At 40.7% G+C, this 19,458-nt stretch overlaps 1 protein-coding gene across 2 annotated transcripts in view; it reads left to right on the forward strand.

Annotated features, from left to right (window-relative positions):
• The window catches only part of SLC1A3 (solute carrier family 1 member 3), a 77,862-nt gene that overhangs the window by 55,983 nt on the left and 2,421 nt on the right, over nt 1-19,458 (forward strand). For both annotated transcript variants that reach the window (XM_047730732.1, XM_047730733.1), the window contains 6 exons: nt 3,670-3,874; nt 6,623-6,665; nt 9,980-10,272; nt 13,546-13,779; nt 14,374-14,568; nt 17,577-17,711. In XM_047730732.1, coding sequence (XP_047586688.1) covers nt 3,670-3,874; nt 6,623-6,665; nt 9,980-10,272; nt 13,546-13,779; nt 14,374-14,568; nt 17,577-17,711 — 1,105 coding nt within the window. The remainder of the gene's footprint in view (nt 1-3,669; nt 3,875-6,622; nt 6,666-9,979; nt 10,273-13,545; nt 13,780-14,373; nt 14,569-17,576; nt 17,712-19,458) is intronic.

Raw genomic sequence — 19,458 nt, forward strand, 5'->3', positions numbered from 1 at the left:
AATGTTGAATAATGTGCTAGAGTTTTTCCAGTTACCTACCGCCATGGAATTTTCCTCCAGCTTGTCCATTAAAAGTGAGGTATCGGGGAAAGAGTGATTCCTTGAGAGTGCAGTTTCAAATTCTGCCACTGCCATTTGCTAGCTGTGCAACACTGGACAAATTACTTAACTTCTGTGATCTTTTGTATGTTCACCTTTAAAATTATATCAGTGACATCTACAACCTACAGTTGTGATGAAATTAGATGAATATATGACATTGATTGGGGGTGGGATTTTGTGAGTGAATTAGGGAACTGGCACAAAAGTTAACTCAAAATATGTAAAATATGTAAGCACAACAAACACATCATTATAATTGGAAAACCAGTCATGGTACTTGTGGCAACTGTGCAATATAGTATTCCTTGGGTTTCAAGAGAGTCTTAATTCTGATGGCAGATTGTTTTCATAATAAAGATGTCAAGATGTCTTGAATGAATCTGGTTTAGCTAAACCCATTTCAAATGATGAAAAAGAGACCAGCCGAGATTATTATCTTTACTACTTGCTCTGGAATGTGTTTCTCAAATGTATGTTTAGACAAACACATAGTTGTTGTAACACACTCCCATTAGTACCTACACACCCAAGTGACCTCCTGTCTCCCTTGCCCTGGTGTTCTTTTCTTCCACGTATTTTGAAGTGACAAGGCTCAATTAAAATTTTCCCTTCCCAAACATTTAGGGCACTTCCTGCCCTAAGTTCCCTTTTCCACAAAGTGATTTAGTACTTTACCCTTGCCCCCAGACATTCTGATGTTTGTGTGTACTCTCTGGTATAGAGCTTTGTCTCAAATTTCATGAGACTAAGGAACAGAGATGATCACCGAGTTTGAGTAAGGGAGAGGAAGAAAGACATGGCTCACATGACGTTTAGTCTTCTAGAGCTCATCCTAATGAGCTAGTCTTTTAATGCTCATCCTAATCTTTTCCTGGTATTACCACTATCAGGACTATTCTCTTTCAGGCCCTGTGTCTGGCAGACTGTCCTCATCCATCCTGTTCTTGCCCTCAGAACAGTGTGTGACCTTGTTCATGGTGGTCCCTTCAGTTTTAGGAGCCTGTGTCAGAGAAAAGGGGAGTGGTCAGAGTTGGCAGGTGGTGGGAGGGGATGGAGGACCAGGAGAAGAGGTAGGCAAGCAACCCATGTGGGACACCGGGCCACCTCTCAGAAAAGGACCTACATGGGGAACTGGTTCATGAAGATCCTCTGCTCTACCCCCACACACTCCTCCTTCCTTGGCTGAAATAGTAGCAGCTGTTGCTTTATTCTCTTGCAAAGGAAAAGGGTCAACATATAGAGGTTGGTGAGCCTCTCCTTTGACTATCAGTTCTCCTTCTAGACTCACTGCTAAAAACATGCCTTGGTGGTTGTCTTCAGCTATTTCAGAATCTTAAAAGTATGGAGAAAATACTTTCATATTGGTTTTCATTTTTTAAATTTAAAAAATCCTATAAATAAGAATCTTTTTCTCTTCAAGTTTATAGCCTTGTAGCTATGGACCCTGGGAGAGCTCCCCCCATCCCTAGCCCCGTGGTGGGAGGGAGGGAGATTTAAGCCTCCTCCTTTGTTTGCCACTTTGGTTTCCAGTACTCTGCCTTGACCACTTAGCGCTCTCTCTGAATAGCTATAGGTTGGGAGTAGTGGGCAGGAACGTCAGAGAAGAGTTGGCGTGAGAACGGAACAGCACCACAGAATAGAAGGCAAGAGGGAAAGAAAACATCTTGGAGGAAGAAAATACTGCTGCCTGGTACCCCCTAGCAGAGATATCCGGCCTATTGTGCCCACACCACTTGCTGCCGAAGAATTTCAGGCTTCAGTGGTGACAAGCTCAGGCAATAATGGGAAAGAGAGTGGGCCCCTTCTGAGAGAAATTATTGCAAGCACAGAAAGCCAAGATATTTGAGATATGATTCAGACTTGAGGATGAAAATGGGGGGATGGGACATTTGACTGAAAACAGCCCATTTTTAAGGTTGGCAAATAAATGGCACCATCCCAGTATTGAATAGTTAGCCCTGGGTTTCAAGAAACTCAGGGCAAGGGTAGGAGAAGCTAAGTTCATGCATTAAAGCCAAAGTTGGCCGCCTTGTTTGTGAGAGCTCCAGTTGGTCTCCTCAGTGGCAGAAAGTATATGAAAATTAGCGTCATAAGAACAAAGTTCAAGTTTCCACTCCATTTTACTTGGTGTTGACTAAGACCTTAGTCATTTATGTGTTTTTTAATCTGCATTATGGGTTGTTGTTAAAAATAACGTATCAGGTACTAAGTAAGTGCTTATTTTAAAAATTATAATTGATATTATTCAAATACAAATGAAGTTATACATTGAAAGCCCTGGTGTCAATTCTCATGGGAATTACCATTATATCACATTTTGGGGGCAAACCTAGCCCAATCATGGATACTGTTTTTTTCAATACTTTACCTTACTCTAAATATGTTAGTATGAGCAAAGTCACTACCTAAAAATTAAATCACTGGTAGAATCTAATACTGGTCATTGGAGTACAGTATAACCTTTTAATACATTTATAAAAAGGCAATTTTTAAGTAGTAAAGAAAATAAAAATTTAATTAGTAATGAAAACCATGTTATGATTGGATTATGCTATAATTGGATTTTAGTGTTTTCATGAGATTAGGGAGTGGAAAGAAAGAAGAAAAGTGAAGAAATAGCTAATGAAACAGAACAGCCCATATTATTATCATCTGATCTTTTGAGGCGTTTGTGTCATGTCCAGTTTTTTACTATCCCAAGAGACATTAAGATATGTTCCGTTTGCTAGAGCAGGAAGGGAAATCTTGAAAGTCACACCTCCTTTTTTACCTAGGATAACACCTCGCCTGAGGTAGACTTTGAAGATGTCCAGAAAACGAGGGGGCGAAGATGTTTAACATGAGATAAGGTACTCCATGCCCAGGGGAGAAGGTAGAAACATGAGAAGAACCCCACCAAACAGAGAATTTTTTTTTTTTTTAAACTTTGATGAGATGAGATGAAATGAAACCCCAGAGAAACTATTTGAGAACTTTGGCTTTATAACCCAATGTCTAATTTAAATGCAAATTGATGATAAGTTGTTAGGTGATCAGAATAATGGCTTCTATTTTGCATAAAAACATGAAAAAAAGACTCCCAAGTACATATATAAAATAATAAGTCTTTTCAAAAGTGTTAATGCTAGTTTACCAGTGTGAGTCACAACAGTGACTTGAGATAGGCTTAGGTTATCCTGCCAGAAATTTTTTTTGAGTAGCTCTTCATACATGCACTACTCACTATTTACACTCATAGCTTCCCCAACCAGTAATAACCTAGGAAAGAATTTGATTGCCCTTTTAAATCATTAGAGAGCCACATGAAATCAACTCTTGAGTCAGGAAATGGGTGATCAGGTGTTTGCTGCCACAGCTGATGACTGGCCATTCTTTGGCTTTTTTCTTTCACCTTTTATGATGCCCTGATGGAATTTGATGCCAAGTTCTCATAACTTGTATAAAATCCCATTGCCGGGTTGGAATGAGGGTAAGGGGGTGTTGAAGGAATGACTGTCCCCATTACCTTCCTCTGGAAAATTCTTTGGACTGACTTCCTGAAAATCTCCTTCTGTTTGCCTTCACCAGGAATGGCGGCCCTAGATAGTAAGGCGTCAGGGAAGATGGGAATGCGAGCAGTAGTCTATTACATGACTACAACCATCATTGCCGTGGTTATTGGCATAGTCATTGTCATCATCATCCATCCTGGGAAGGGCACAAAGGAAAACATGCACAGAGAAGGCAAAATTGTTCAAGTGACAGCTGCAGACGCCTTTCTGGACTTGATCAGGTACGTCCTTGCAAGCCCACCCCTTTGGGTATATTCTGACTGCCCAAACCCTCTTTTGGGGGAGCTAGTCAAACTGCAGATCAGGTATCTAACTGAACCAGCCTTGCTGGCTTGAAGTGAAGGTCACATCTTCATTTCTTTCTAACAGAAGTTACATCTTTTGTTTTCTGACCTAATGGGAAAGAGGTGAGAAGAGCAAAGAGGGGATATAGATTTTGAGTCCCTTGCTTTTAGGATTCAGGATCTGATCACTCACTTCTCCTCTCAGCTGTGCAGCTTACCTTGGAATATTAATAAGTCTTACCTTATTGTCTTGCTGTTTAAGGCTAGTTTTTATTCAACTGTAGCCTGTTGATTGGACTCTTCTAATATAGAACTTGTCATCGGTATTATCATCCATTAGGCACAACAATTTCTGTCCAGAAAGGCCTTTCAAGATCAACTGGTCATACCTGTTCTAACATCTTCCTTTTACACTATTGCCGAAGAAAGGATTTGGCAGACCAGCAACGAAAGATTAAAGGATGGCTTCTTTAGCATTGTTTTATGTACAAACTACACACTGATTGCAATGAGTCTTATCTAGTACTTGAAACAGATTTGATGGTAGAGTCATCTCACACAGAACTATGAAGTAAACCCGAGTTTGATCCTGGCACCTTCTTCATTGCTCTCTCTACACACCAGCCTTTGTGTCAGTCAGATCCTGGCAGGAAGCTTATTGCATATTCAAAAGGATCAGTGAAAGGGCTTTGGAAAAGTACAGGCAGGGTTAAGGGAACCTACAAGGCATGGTGAGGCACCACCAGCAATAGGAAGCTTTAAGGCTTTTCATCATTTTTTCCATGACCTTTACCATCAGGTAGGTTAGGTTAGGAGTATTGTATTATATTCTCTTTCTATAGAATTTCTACTCCTTGTTTGAAGAATTGGGAGCTTGTCGTTCCAAGTCTGGTTGATCCGTCAGAGTACTGTGTGTTTCTGCCTCTCCTTGCCCCAGTGGTAGGTGTATGAGTAGCCCATCCCCACCAGTCACTTGGCTCGAGCATTTTCCCTGAAATCCCCTGAACTCACATTTCTATCAAGATTTATATAGATAGACCCACAGAGCATAGATAGGAAGGAAAAGGAAACAGGATGGTCTAGGCGGTAAGAAGAAAGGGACAAGAGTTGATGACCTTAAAACATGACTTTGATAACCTACAACTGCTGGAATGTTAGGCTCTGCAATTTCCTGGGCCATGTTTCCTACTCCCATAGTCTCTCTCTTTTTTTTTTTAAACGAACTCTATCAATTTTAATTACTGAAAATGTTTCAATGTAAATCATATTTTCTCTATCGCACAATACATCTTCTACTACTAGGAGTACCAGATCATTAAAGATTCCTGTTTATATTTCCATGCTACATAGAATTTCATTGACTTTAAAAATAAGCATTTTTTCATTTTTTTCCATGGAATAGCTGTTTAAAAATGTCACAAGTAACTGGTGCAAATGAAGCTTTCGAGTGGAGTACACAATCAATAAACACTTGCAGATTTCCACAAGAAACCCAGCACTATGTTCATTTCTGTATTCCTCTTTTCCAGTCTACATTTTGTTGGCCCAGTAAAGGCTTCACCGGGCCCAGACCCTCCCCCACACACCCACCATTGTACTCCTTACATACAGGGGAAATAATGAATGGCTCTCATGACCAAATGCAGGCAGAAAAAGAGGCAGAAAGGGACTCGAACAATTTTTGGGTGCGAATATCACCTAGGGGTAATGCAGAACGGTCTTCCTCTTTTAAGAGTCCCAAGTTCTCCAACTAAAATTCTTTAAATAAAAGTACCAGCCTACCCCACTCCCCCTCCTCTGGAAACTACAGGAAGAAATGGTTTCTGTTTAGATACCGACTTTTCCCACTCTGACTTCTCCGGCCTCCGAGGTTGCAGACACCCCTATCCCCACACCAGATACCTCCGCCTCTACGTCCTTGTCCCACAGTCTTAAACCTTGGAGCCCTAATGATAGTTTATTCCAATATCCTCTTCAACAGATGAATCAGCAGAGAACTACATGGGTGTAGTGCCTTGGCCAAGTTCACCCAGCTGGTTAGGGACTCCCCAGCTAGATGGTGGCCCCTTGAATTCCACCATGAACCCAGACACTGCTCTGAGAAAGTGCCAAACCTTGCCACATGGACCACAAGTTTAAATTTTGTGAGCCATCTCCCCATTGGTCACCAAAGAGCCTCAAAAGCTCCAGCAATTCAGAATCAAGAGCCCATCCCCCAGCTGGCCTTTGGGAGGACTTTGTGGAAGATAAAATTCCAGTCTGACCATGACATTTGATTCAGAACAGTTGGTCCATGGACACATGGCATAGTATCAAAATGGGTATTATTAAATAAGAACTCGTTAACCAGAGTGTTTGTAACCAAAGGTGTTTCCATGCTCACTTTGGTTCTTCCCGGGAGCAATATTTGATGATATAATAACCAAATTTTTAAAATCCCATTGTCTGAAAAAGGACAGATGAGTCGAATTTGAGACTTCCCTGAAAAATATGAACTACGTGGGCCCCACACAGGGATGACCATATGTCCCACGTCAAGTCATAAAATCCACCAAAACCTTTCTTCTTATCCATTTGCTGCTTAGTTTAATACAGTCTTTAACTTAGACACAATGAAAAAAAAATATTTAAGAAGCAAACTTATTATTTGAGAAATTTTTCAAATGACCATTATTTTCTTTGCAGGAATATGTTCCCTCCAAATCTGGTGGAAGCCTGCTTTAAACAGGTAAACACTCTGTAGCCACTAATTCGCTTTTGAAATTCCTCTTGGCATACCACACAGAGCGGGACCCTCTTGTTTATTTTATTTTACTTTTCCCACTTCTCTGCAATAAGAAATACTTTTTTGCCAACCAGCTGGAAAGCACTAGGGTTTTCTGAGGAATTTGCAGGGGATGGGGAGGTCTTACTTTGTTTTGAAGGCTTAGTAGTTGCCAGATACTCTAAGTCTTGCATACAGGTAACTCTGAGTCTCCGTTAATTATTAAGAAGGCCAATCAGGACACTCCCTTCTTCTCTCCACCCCCCCCCCAACATTCCACACACAAAAGCCCACCAAGCAAACAAACAGTATAAGACATATTTACAACTCAGCTTTAAAGATTAGGGAGATTATTCAAGTTTCTGGGTTTAATTAAAAAAATCAGTGGGTTGGCTTTTGAAAGTCTACTAAGGGCCTTATGGATTCTGAAGGAGGAACCATATCAGAAATGGCATCATCATTTCTTAAATGCCTGCTATGTTGTATTTGGTCCTCACATGAATGGGATGGCTATCATTGTCTTCATTTCATTGATGAGGCAACTCATCTATGATAATTCAGAAGAATTATTTAATAATCACAAGATCTCACAAGTTATAAATGGTAGATCCAGAATTCAGATCCATTGCATTGACTCCAAATTCTATCCTCTTTCTGCTCCTACATTCTGTGAGGTCCAGCTCCTTTTAGCCCAGATACACACAAAGCTTGGCTCTCTGTGTTATGGATACAAACACATTTTACTGTTTGGGGGTGAAGTTCATCCTAACTTCACCTGAATAAAAAAGGTTTGTTACCCAAAATATTAAAAGGAATACAATTAGACATTCTGGGTTCAATAATAGTTCCCAAACATTTCTCCAGATGGTGTCACTTCACCCTAGTTGTAATTCCCTAACCCTTCTGCTTAGGATCTCTAAAGCAAACAAAATAAAACCCCAGCCCCATGGAGGACTAACTTGTACACATTCAAGTCATTCTTTGGTTCCCCTCCCTTTTTTAAAAATTCTTATTGACTATTTTTAATAGGTAATGCATGCACACACTGCAAAATTCAAACAGAATCCTTTCTTTTAAAAAAAAAAGTCTAAGAAGTCAAAATCAAACTTTATTCAAAACCTGCAATAATCATAAATAATAACCCCCTTTCAATCTAACCAGCCCACGCCAGCACCATGGGGCTAACTATTCTAGTTAGTCAGCTGGCACTGGGCAACATCAAAAATGCTGATTTCTAGCAGCACTGGGAAAAGTGCTGACTCGAGCAGATTTATTATATTTGGTTTTGGATTGCATTTCCAGGATTTTGAAAGGGAAGCAAATGTATCTTCCCAGATCTGTTTGTCTTAGACCAGAATGCAAATGAGGTTGCAATTTCTGTAGGCTACAAACTGTGTCTAAGGGGAAAGAGTTGGAGCCATAGGAAAGGCTAATCAGGATTGGAAATCTCCCCTAGACAATCCATAAAATGCATAAGCATCCCAGTGAAGTAGAGATTTGAACATTGATTGGAACAAGAGACTTAAACAGGCCAGTTTCATTGTTACTTAGGATTACCAGCAGTATCAATGATTGGTCAGAGATGTGTCCATAGTATTGACAGCTGGTTATGCCCTTGTTTGAGAGTAGTGGTTTCACTGGACACAAAAGTCTCCCCTTCACTCTTGGTAGCAAAATGGCCCAACACTTCATGTACAGCTAAGCGTTCTTCCCCTAGACTATAGATCCAGGCAACATCCATACGTAATCACTCTCTGATCCTTTACTACCATTAACATAAAGGCCAGGCATTCTACTCTCATTAAAATCATAGATGGGTGGGCTTAATTTTTTCATGTGGTCGTAGTCAAATACTCCTTGAGTCTTCTGTCTGGGACATCTATGTAGAAGCTGTTGGGGAAAGACTAATTTTAATAAGAAGAGAAATTCCTTTATAAACTTGAGAACTGGGCTGTCATCCTAAACTATTAATCAAGTATCTATTCTTAAGAATTGATATTATCAGAAATGCCTTGAAGATCATTGTTTGGGAATTTTTTAATTTTTTTTTTTTAATTTCACTAAGGCTTTTTTTATTCTAGTATAGTTAACATACAGTATTATATTAGTTTTGGGTATGCCATATATTGACTCGACAGTTCTATACATTATTCAGCACTCATCATGATAAGTGTACTCTTTAATTCCCATCACCTATTGTCCCCATCTCCTATCCCCCCCAACCCCCTCCTCTGATAACCATCTATTTGTTATCTATAGCTAAGAATCTGTTTCTTGGTTTGTCTCTCTGTCTCTTTTTTTTTTCTTTGTTTTGTTTCTTAAATTCCACATATGAGTGAAATCACAGGGTATCTGTCTACCTCTGACCAACTCATTTTGCTTAGCATTATAATCTCTAGATCCTTCTATGTCATTGCAAATGGCAAGATTTCATTCTTTTTATGGCTGAATAATATTCCATTGTGTATATATTTATCTTCTTTGTTGATATGTGTATATATATATATATATGTATATATGTATCTTCATATATATGTGTGTGTGTATGTATGTGTATATATATATATATATATACATATATATCACATCTTCTTTAACCATTCATCTATTGATGGACACTTGGGTTGCTTCCATAATTTGGCTCTTGTAGATAATGCTGCTATAAACATAGGGGTGCATAGATTTTTAGATTTTTAATATTAGCTGAAATCTTCAGCTAAGTCTAATCCCCAAAGGGCTTTGTTACTGAGCACCATTAGCCAACATTAGTTGGCTTTAAAATTTACAATGTATTCTCATATATTCTGCTTAATTTGATCACAACAACCCCGTGAGGTAGAACCACTGTGGTTATTTCTGTTTCACAGACGTCAATAAGACCAAAATGATGTCTGGTTGATTTGTCTATGATCCCATAGCATGACAGATAGTAAAGGGACCATATGAATATTTAGATTTACAGTTTTTTAAAAGCCCATTTTTAGCCATTATACTAGGGTTTCAGAAGAAAGCAAAAACACATGTATATTTCAGACTCTTCAGCCAGATACGTCTTTCCTGCTATGATTTGTCTTGTGTTTGAGTGTGTGTGTATCTGTGCTGGGGAAGTAGTAGAGGTTTGTCACAGATTAGACAGATGCTAGCTAGATACCTTCTATAACAGTATTCTCTGAATACGAGGTTAATGTATGTCATTAGAGAAATCTGGGACAACAGGCAAGGAAAAAGAAGAAAACAAAAACCACCTCTAATCCCTGTTGTGCCTTTTCTTTTTTAAGTTTAAAACCAACTATGAGAAGAGAAGCTTTAAAGTGCCTGTTCAGTCCAATGAAACGCTTGTGGGCGCCGTGATAAACAATGTGTCAGAGGCCATGGAGACTCTCACAAGGATCACAGAGGAGTTGGTCCCAGTCCCAGGGTCTGTGAATGGGGTCAATGCCCTGGGACTAGTTGTCTTCTCCATGTGCTTTGGATTTGTGATTGGCAACATGAAAGAGCAGGGTCAAGCCCTGAAAGAGTTCTTTGATTCTCTTAATGAAGCCATCATGAGATTGGTAGCGGTGATAATGTGGTACGTATTTCCATTTGCTGTATATGCCATATACAGATGTTTATTGCCATTAGCATGGGTTCCGTACCAAGGAAGGTGCCACCAGGCGGGATGGCCAATAGCAACAATCTCACTTGGGTAAGCACATGAAAATCAACAATTTTCGGGGCCTGTAGTGGCCTTGGAGTTCATCTGCAAACCTCTCTTAATAAGTTTGCTTCCTTGTTTTTGAAAGGTGTCTACTGCTTTTCTCCAGGGCTGGTGGGATCCCATTCCTCATTCCTTCATTTTTTTATCTATTTGGTATTCAGTTATATATTTCAATATATACTTATTGAGTGTCTACTATGTACCAAGCATACAATGCCACACACTCTGGACATAGAAATGAAGAAAACAGACAAGGATGTCCCGGAACTTCTATTCTTTTAAGGGATATAGAAAAATAAACAAATCAACCAAATGCTTTAGTAACAAATGCTGTGAAAAAAAATAAATAAAACACCAGATTTTATTTTATGCGATGTGAAAAAAAGTGACTGGGGAGGAATCACAAAATTTATCTTGGATTTTGGCCTCTGAGGAGGTGACTTTTTTCACTGATATCTGAATAACTAGGAGAAAGTAGCCACACAAAGTGCTAAGAGAAGAGCATTCACAGTAGAGGGCAAAGCAAACATAGAACACCCTTGACCATCAGAAAAAGTGAGATCTCCTCTCCTCCGTTTTTATCCCTAAGAAAGAAATGTAAAATCATGGCAGTCCAACTGCCTGCCCAAGGGACTCATGGGGAGGGTTATAGAATGCCAGTCCACTGTTCATAACAAAACTTTAAGAAAAGTTGAGAGTAGAACACAAAGGAAACGATTAAATCCGCGGAGGAACATTGACCTTGGAAAGTAAATTCTTGCCAGCTGGGAGAGAGCACTTTGATTGGTTTAGGCCTCATGTGGGGGTTGCTTTCCCTTTATCCTTTACTTCTAATCCAGACTCCTTCTTGGCACTGGAAGGAGGAAGGCATCCATTTCTAAGAAAAACACTTACCAACGTGATTAAAAATACCCTTTGTCTTTATTGCCATGAAAGCCCAGAGAAATCCATTTCTCAGGAGCTTGTACGAGGTGGATATGAACTTGGGCACGAAGGCTGATCAGAATGTGATCTCCACAGGAGCCCTTGTTTGAAATCCTGGAGCCCCTCCTTTGAAATCCTGGCAGAGCTGAAAGTGGACATTTATCTTCATATTATTAAAATGCCTCCACCTTTCACCTCTTTTATGAAAGAAACCCATTCAAGGCTGCTGAATGAACCTCACATGTAGCTTTTCAAGCTGTACATTCGCCTGCACATTCAACATTGAGTTATTACTTTTCTGAAAACAGGTACTCTTATAATTTCCTGGCCTGGGTTTTGAAAGGAGTTTTAAAAAGAAGCATTGTATTTTCAACTTGAAATAAGACCTCCACAGTTCTCAGCAGACTCTTCTCCTTAGGGGTGATTGGCCCCTCTGTGTTTGGTAACGTGAGTTTGGTTGCATCTTACCACGCACATCAGACAAAGGAGTTGAAAGAGGGGCAGAGGGACCTTTATGCGACAAAAGTTTTTAGACGTACGAGTTATTTTATGTTTCACTTGTTCCTTCTTGAAATGTGTGTGGGGAAGATCACAAATGCCAGTAGCAGCCTATGGGTAATAATTACTTAATCAGAATACCTATAACCTGATCATGGTAGTACGTACATGCGCATTATTAATTTTAGTAGCTTTGAATTTATTATACAATTGCCTTTGATCTATGGCAAATGGTATTAGTCTTACATTTGCACTAAAACATAAAATGTATTCTTTTTTTTTTTTTTTAATTTCTTAAGTGAGTGAGGGAGAGTGACGGAGAAGGAGCAGCGGGAGAGGCAGACTCCCCGCTGAGATGCAGGCTCCATCTGATCCCAGGACTCAGGGATCGTGACCTGAGCCAAAGGCAGATGCTTAACCAACTGAGCCACCCAGCACCATAAAATTTATTCTTAGAATAAATTTATTTAAGAGTTGATTTGAAGGGACGCCTGAGTGGCTCAGTTGGTTAAGCGGCTGCCTTTGGCTCAGGTCATGATCCCAGAGTCCTGGGATGGGGTCCCGCATCGGGCTCCTTGCTCAGTGAGGAGCCTGCTTCTCCCTCTGCCTTTGCCTGGCACTCTGCCTGCTTGTGCACGCTCGCTCTCTCTCTCGCTCTCTCTCTCTCTGATAAATAAATCATTTTTTTAAAAATCTTTTTAAAAAAGTTAATTTGAAGACCAATACTAAGTAATATTGTAAGTGGTGTGTAATGTGGGAGGAAAATAATAAAAACAGACTATGATGAAGAGAGATGACTGCAAATCTAAAACACTGAAATGGCATTGTTCGCATCTTGCTTTAACTTGGAAATCAGGCTCTGCTGTGGGAAATGCTCCCAAAAGTCTGGATATTGGTTCAGTGGATTCTGGCTCTTCAGAGTACTTAGAACAAAAGGCAGGGGCAGTTGGGTGGCATCTGAGGACCACAGAAGTGACCCAGGTGGGGTGAAAGGAGAGTGATCTAGAAAAAGAGGTGAGTTTAAAAACCTCCGTACTGGCCCTTTTTCATAGCCTCAGGAAAAAAAAAAAAAATGTGACCTGGAGAAATTCTGAGTGAGAGGAAAGCCTTTTTATGTACCATTTGTATATATATATATTTTTTTTTAAAGATTTTTTTTTAAGATTTTATTTATTCATTTGACAGATAGAGATCACAAGTAGGCAGGGAGGCAGGCAGAGAGAGGGGGAAGCAGGCTCCCTACAGAGCAGAGAGCCTGATGTGGGACTTGATCCCAGGACTCTGAGATCATGACCTGAGTCGAAGGCAGAGGCTTTAACCCACTGAGCCACCCAGGTGCCCCACCATTTATATATTTTTTTAAAGATTTTATTTATTTATTTGACAGAGAGATCACAAGCAGGCAGAGAGGCAGGCAGAGAGAGAGGAGGAAGCAGGCTCCCCGCTGAGCAGAGAGCCCGACGCGGGGCTCGATCCTAGGACTCCGAGACCATGACCTGAGCCGAAGGCAGCGGCTTAACCCACTGAGCCACCCAGGCGCCCCCCATTTATATTTTTTAAAGAAAAAAAAAAAGAACTTCACAGTTTCTGCAAGTTCTAATAGTATCCTGGGCACAAGAGTTTTGGCAATCAACTGTCATATTTTCTTGCCACTTGGTAGTTTCTGTGGAATAGCTCGTTGGAAATCAGACTTCCAACCGTGCGTGTGTTGCTTCTACATAGGTACGCCCCTCTGGGCATCCTCTTCCTGATTGCAGGGAAAATTGTTGAGATGGAAGACATGGGAGTGATTGGGGGGCAGCTTGCCATGTACACGGTGACTGTCATCGTCGGCCTGCTCATTCACGCGGTCATCGTCTTGCCCCTCCTCTACTTCTTGGTAACGCGGAAAAACCCTTGGGTTTTTATCGGAGGGTTGCTGCAAGCCCTCATCACAGCCCTCGGAACCTCTTCCAGGTATGGATGTCCATTGTGTGGCTCACTTCCGTCAGAAAAAGCATCTCAGACTTAACTTTGATCCAGAATCCTGGTAGTGGTAGTGAGGGGCTGGTGGGGTCGTGGGGGGGGAGAGGGTAGCTGAGCGGCGGTTCTGGGTTTTAAACTTCCAGACATTCGATTTGGCATTTTCATGCAGGTGCGAATCAGACCTAGTTGGGTTGCAGGGAATGATTGTCGGTATACCCTTTGGGGAGACAGATGGAAATCAGCTATTCCTTTCCTGCCCACTGTCATCTCTCTCTTCCAGTTGACCTGTGCCCGAGGAAAAGATGGCGGAGTCACTCAGCACAGGTGTGGGGAGTGGGGAATAATCACACTTCTTCACAGAAGAACCCAGGAGCAAGAGAGCTGCCAAATAACCCAGGGAGGCAACCCATGCTCTTCTAGCCCTGTTCCCCTATTTATACAAGTGCTGACTTAAGTTCCCTTTAAATTAGGACTTAGGAGAGGAAGGAACTATGTCCAAAATATCAAACACATAGTCATGGTCTAACAGATCTGGACGGTCAGCTGACATGCCCTTTTTTTTTTTTTTTTTTTAACCATGCTCAGTTCTGCTACCCTACCCATCACCTTTAAGTGCTTAGAAGAGAACAATGGCGTGGACAAACGTGTCACCAGATTTGTGCTCCCAGTGGGGGCCACCATTAACATGGATGGGACTGCACTCTATGAGGCTTTGGCTGCCATTTTCATTGCTCAAGTTAACAACTTTGAGCTGAACTTTGGACAGATCATTACAATCAGGTATGAGGAAGGTTCTATACAACATTTTCTTAAGAATGACTTTAAATGCTGAGACGGTGATCAAGGATTGGATGAAGAACCTGGTTGGAAAGAGGATCAAACATAAACAGACGTTTGGGGTTTTGTGGCCATAGATTTATTTTTTATATTTAGATATTTTATTCATTTTTTCAAAAATTACAGATGTACACATTTATTAATAATGAAATTCTAATAATATAGAAATGTAGAAGTTAAAAAAATGTAACTTCCCTGCCACCATCACCCCCCCCAATCTTTCTACAGGTCACTTCTGTTAATGTTTGGGGTATAAAGACCTTTTCTTACACCTAGATACACAAACACTTTTTAGTAATTAATGGAACCATGCCATACATACTGCATGTCGCTGGATTAATTTGTTTATCAATATATCAATATCAATATCAATTTATCAATAAAACATCTAGCACTTTCCTTTAAAATCTACAGAATACATAGTATGGGTAATTCCTTCTAAAAAATGTCAGATTATACTTCAGTTTTAAAAGGCATTAAAATATGTTAGCTGTTATTGCCAGTACTAAAAAATTACACTTGAAAAACTGGTTTAACATTTTCTCTTGGGTTAATTTTTAGACAGTATAAAATAGATGAGAGACCCCATTGACAACAGGTTGAGAATTTTGTTTCTATAGACTATTTTTTTAACTACTATATTTGAGGTGTCTAGTGAAAGGTAATTTTCCTTCCCATACCCTCCCCAATTTTTTAGTTTCCTTCTCATGAGGCAGCCACTGCTGCTTGCTAATTTCTTTTATAGTCTTCTGAGGATAGCCCGTGAATAGGCATGTGTATATGTGATTATAATCCCATTTTTTGCTTACTGAAAGTCAGTTATACACAACAGACCAATAAGTAAGTGTAAGGGAGACTTTAAGCCTCACAAGCCAGATCAGACTCTTTTCTTCTGTGTGTGTGTGCGTGTGTATGTGTGTGTGTTAATTATTAGCAATTTATTTTGGATATCAAAATAAGTCAGATTTTTTTCATATATATATATGTCTGTGTGTGTGTTTGTGTATACTCTACTATAAAAATTATCTTACAAACAGGAAAGTTGAAATAATATTACAACAAACATCTACCTAGATCCAACAATTGTTAGCATTTTACCATTTTGCTTCTTTCTTTCTCTGCTTTCATTACATTTTACATATACATAGTCCAGCATGCATCTCCTGAGAATAAGAATCATTTTTTACAAAACCACAATAGTAAGATTCTTTAAAATACTTCCAGAATATCCAACCTATATCCAGATTTCCCTAGTTGCCCCAAAAATGTCTTTTATAACTTATTCCCTTAGACCAAGGTAAAATCCAGATTTATGGCTTGCATTTGGTGTTCATGTCACTTTAGTCTAGTTTTAATCTGTCAATTCCCCCACTTTGTGTGTGTGCATAATATGTCTATCTAGAAGTTAATTATGTTAGACTCTGTATATATATTTGAGCTATTGAAAAATAATAGCTGTAGGATGTGTTAGGATATTTAAAAAAAAAAAAAAAAAAAGAGGCTGGTCACAGCCAGGTGTGATTGGCCCAAGGGTTCTGGGACCCCTGAGCACAGTCTAGCTACACTGGGGCTGGGAGAGCAATATCTCAGCTCTCCATAACCCATTCTTGGGCATACCTTGGCATACTGGTTGGAAAAGCCCTGAGTTCCAAAAAAGGCTCAGTTGCATGTGACAGAGTAAAATATTATAATAACAATAAGAGTGACTTTCTTTCTCTTGTGGAGGAGCTGTGCTCCACAAAACCCTCAACACTTGTAGGTGTCTTATACAGTGTAAGGGACACAGGCTTTGATTCCATCATCCCTGTGGTATTACCCTCATCCAAAAGGTCCAGATGGCTCATCACCACCTTCAAATCTTAGCCAGTGGGCAGATTTGGAGGAGGGCACAGCCCGCAAGACACTTGATCACTTTCATCCATATCGCAGTGGCTAGAAACTTAGTCTGAGCTCCAAGGGAGGCTGGGAAATGTAGTCTTTATTCTGGGCAGCCATAGACCAACCAAACATTCTAGTACCATAGAAGAGGAACTATATAAGATATAAGAGAACCATAACAGTCTCTTCTACAGACTCACTTTTATTAATTCCACTTTATATCTTAGTAATATTTTACTCTTTATAAAACATTCTCACATCAGCCATCTCAAATAGTTATTTAATGGAGTTCTAGACAAGGTTGTATGCCTTAAAATCAGGTCTATACTACCTCCATAAAAAATATTTATAGTGGTACAGAACTTTATTCATAAATCAATTTGCTTTGGAATTAATAAATTTGATTTTTTATGATTTTTTTATTTATCTATTTGACAGAGAGAGAAAGAGACAGTGAGAGAGGGAACACAAGCAGGGGGAGTGAGAGAGGGAGAAGCAGGCTTCCCCAAGCTCAAGGAGTCCAATGCGAGGCTCGATCCCAAGACTCTAAGACCATGACCTGAGCCAAAGATAGCCACTTAACAACTGAGCTACCCAGGCACCCCATGGATTTTTTTTCTGACCACATTAGTCATACATGTTCAGTATCTTTACAGTCCTCTAGTTGCATAGAGGAATTATAGGAAACAAATTGTTATTATAACTATACAGTATTTTAGACCTTATAAAATATTTTCAGGTATGTGAAAAGGTCTCTCAGCACCAATGTCTTCCTTTAAAAATGGGTATAATACTAAGACCAACTTCCTAAGGGTTGTGGGGAGGATCAGATGAGATAAGCCATGCTTAGCATATCAGATGGCACTAATAAGCCCTTGATAAATATTAGTTAATATTATTGTTAGCTCAGTGGGTCTTTTTTTTACCGTCTCCTTTAAAGTTTCCTAAAGTATATTTTCTGTTAACCCAGCAGCTCAGACGCTGCCACCGCCACCGCACGTGGTTTGCGGGGCATTCTCTCTGTTTGGGGGGACTTGTACAAATGTCTTATGTTTGGGAACTTCTTTTAACAGCATCACAGCCACAGCTGCCAGCATCGGGGCAGCTGGGATTCCTCAGGCGGGCCTGGTCACCATGGTCATCGTGCTGACGTCTGTGGGTCTGCCCACCGATGACATCACGCTCATCATCGCCGTGGACTGGTTCCTGTGAGTATGCTCGGCCTGCCTTCTGGCTGGCTGTCACGGGGCCCCCCTCCATTATTCTGGGGTACCAGGCAGCTTGGCCCACCTGCCAAGAGGGCTCCACCAAGAGGGGCAGCATGGCCTGTGAGTAAATTGTCCTCACCCCCTGGGCCCTGCCCTTATCTAGAGACCAAGCCCCAGACGCCAAGCGCACTCACACCCTTATCAGCTCCCGGGCCCCATTGGAAACTACACTTCTCACTCCATAAAGCCAGTCAGCGATTGGGAAACTGGCTGTCTGCAAAGGCATTTTCTGAATTGCACAACACCTCCCCGCGGTGGCCAGAGCAGAAGGACAGGCCTCACACGCAGGCTCGGTCCCTCCTCCTTGTGCTTCCCATTGCAATGGCGTGATGCAGTGCAGATGTTCCCCCTCGGAACCCAGCAGGCAGGGGGCGGTCATGCAGTGGGAAGAGCACTAGAGTCATTTAGTAGAATAGACCTTTGGCTCTGCGGAAAGTTCCAAGAAAGGTACCCTCCATCCCCTCAGACCCTAATCTCAGGGGGCCCATTAATCTTCCATGTTCCCCATGCCCTTCTAGCTGACATCTTTTCTCTCATAAATTCCCTTTCACTTGCAAAAAAATTTTATCACAGTCTGCCCGAAATGAATGCCTAGAAGGATACAGTAGGTGCTGGGGTCAACTGTAAGTTGCCTTCACTGGAAGGATTATGAAGAGCTGATGGGTGTGTTCAAGGCATGATAAGCAGGAGGAGGATAATCAGTTAAGAGCATGAGTGCCACAGTCACTTGGATTTGTGTTTGCATCCCACCCCTGTGTGACACTGGGCAGGTTCCCCAGCCGTCCTAGTTTCCTCTTCTGTAACATGGAGAGGATAATGCCATCCACCTCCCTGTGATGCTTGAGGATTACGTGTCGCGATGCCTGGCTTTCAGCCCACGGTTAAGCCCACAATTGGCACTCAACTGCCATGAGGACTGTTAGAGGATAAAGCTGTGGTTCTCAAAGCTTTTATCCTCAGGACCCCTTTACACTTAAAAATTACCGAGGACCCAAAAAGCTTTTATCTATGTGGGTTATAGCTATCGATATTTATCATATTAGGAAAACAGAAATGTTTTAAATGTTAAATTCATTTAAAGTTTACAATAACAAATTCATTACATCTTGACATGAATAACATTTTTGTGGGGGGAAAAAACAGCATTACAAACCAGAAATTGAGGGAAAAGAGTGATACCATTTTACATTTTTGGAAATCTTCTTAGTGTCTGGCTTAATACAAGACAGCTGGAGACTACTTCTACATTGAATTTGTTGGGGTATCTCTTGTGCTGTGTTGTAGTCTTTGCAAAACCCCACCTAGGCATTCATCAGAATGAAAAGAGCCAAACCCATCTTGGCGTTATTATGAAAATAGTTTTGACCTCCAGGGCCCTGGGAATCTCTGGTTCACACTCTGAGAATGACTGGTAAAAAGGAAGGTGAATTGTAGGAAAGAGAGGCAAAGAGAAATTTTAAATAGAAGGAGAAAGGGAGGGTTCTTGCCCTAGAGTACTTTTGGTACTCTAACATTACATTCATTCATAGTAACTGAACATTGGTCATCCGAATGGATAAGGAAGATGTGGTCCATATATACAATGGAGTATTATGCCTCCATCAGAAAGGATGAATACCCAACTTTTGTATCAACATGGACGGGACTGGAAGAGATTATGCTGAGTGAAATAAGTCAAGCAGAGAGA

Source organism: Lutra lutra, chromosome 5 (assembly GCF_902655055.1).
Source record: "Lutra lutra chromosome 5, mLutLut1.2, whole genome shotgun sequence".
Lineage (NCBI taxonomy): Eukaryota > Metazoa > Chordata > Mammalia > Carnivora > Mustelidae > Lutra > Lutra lutra.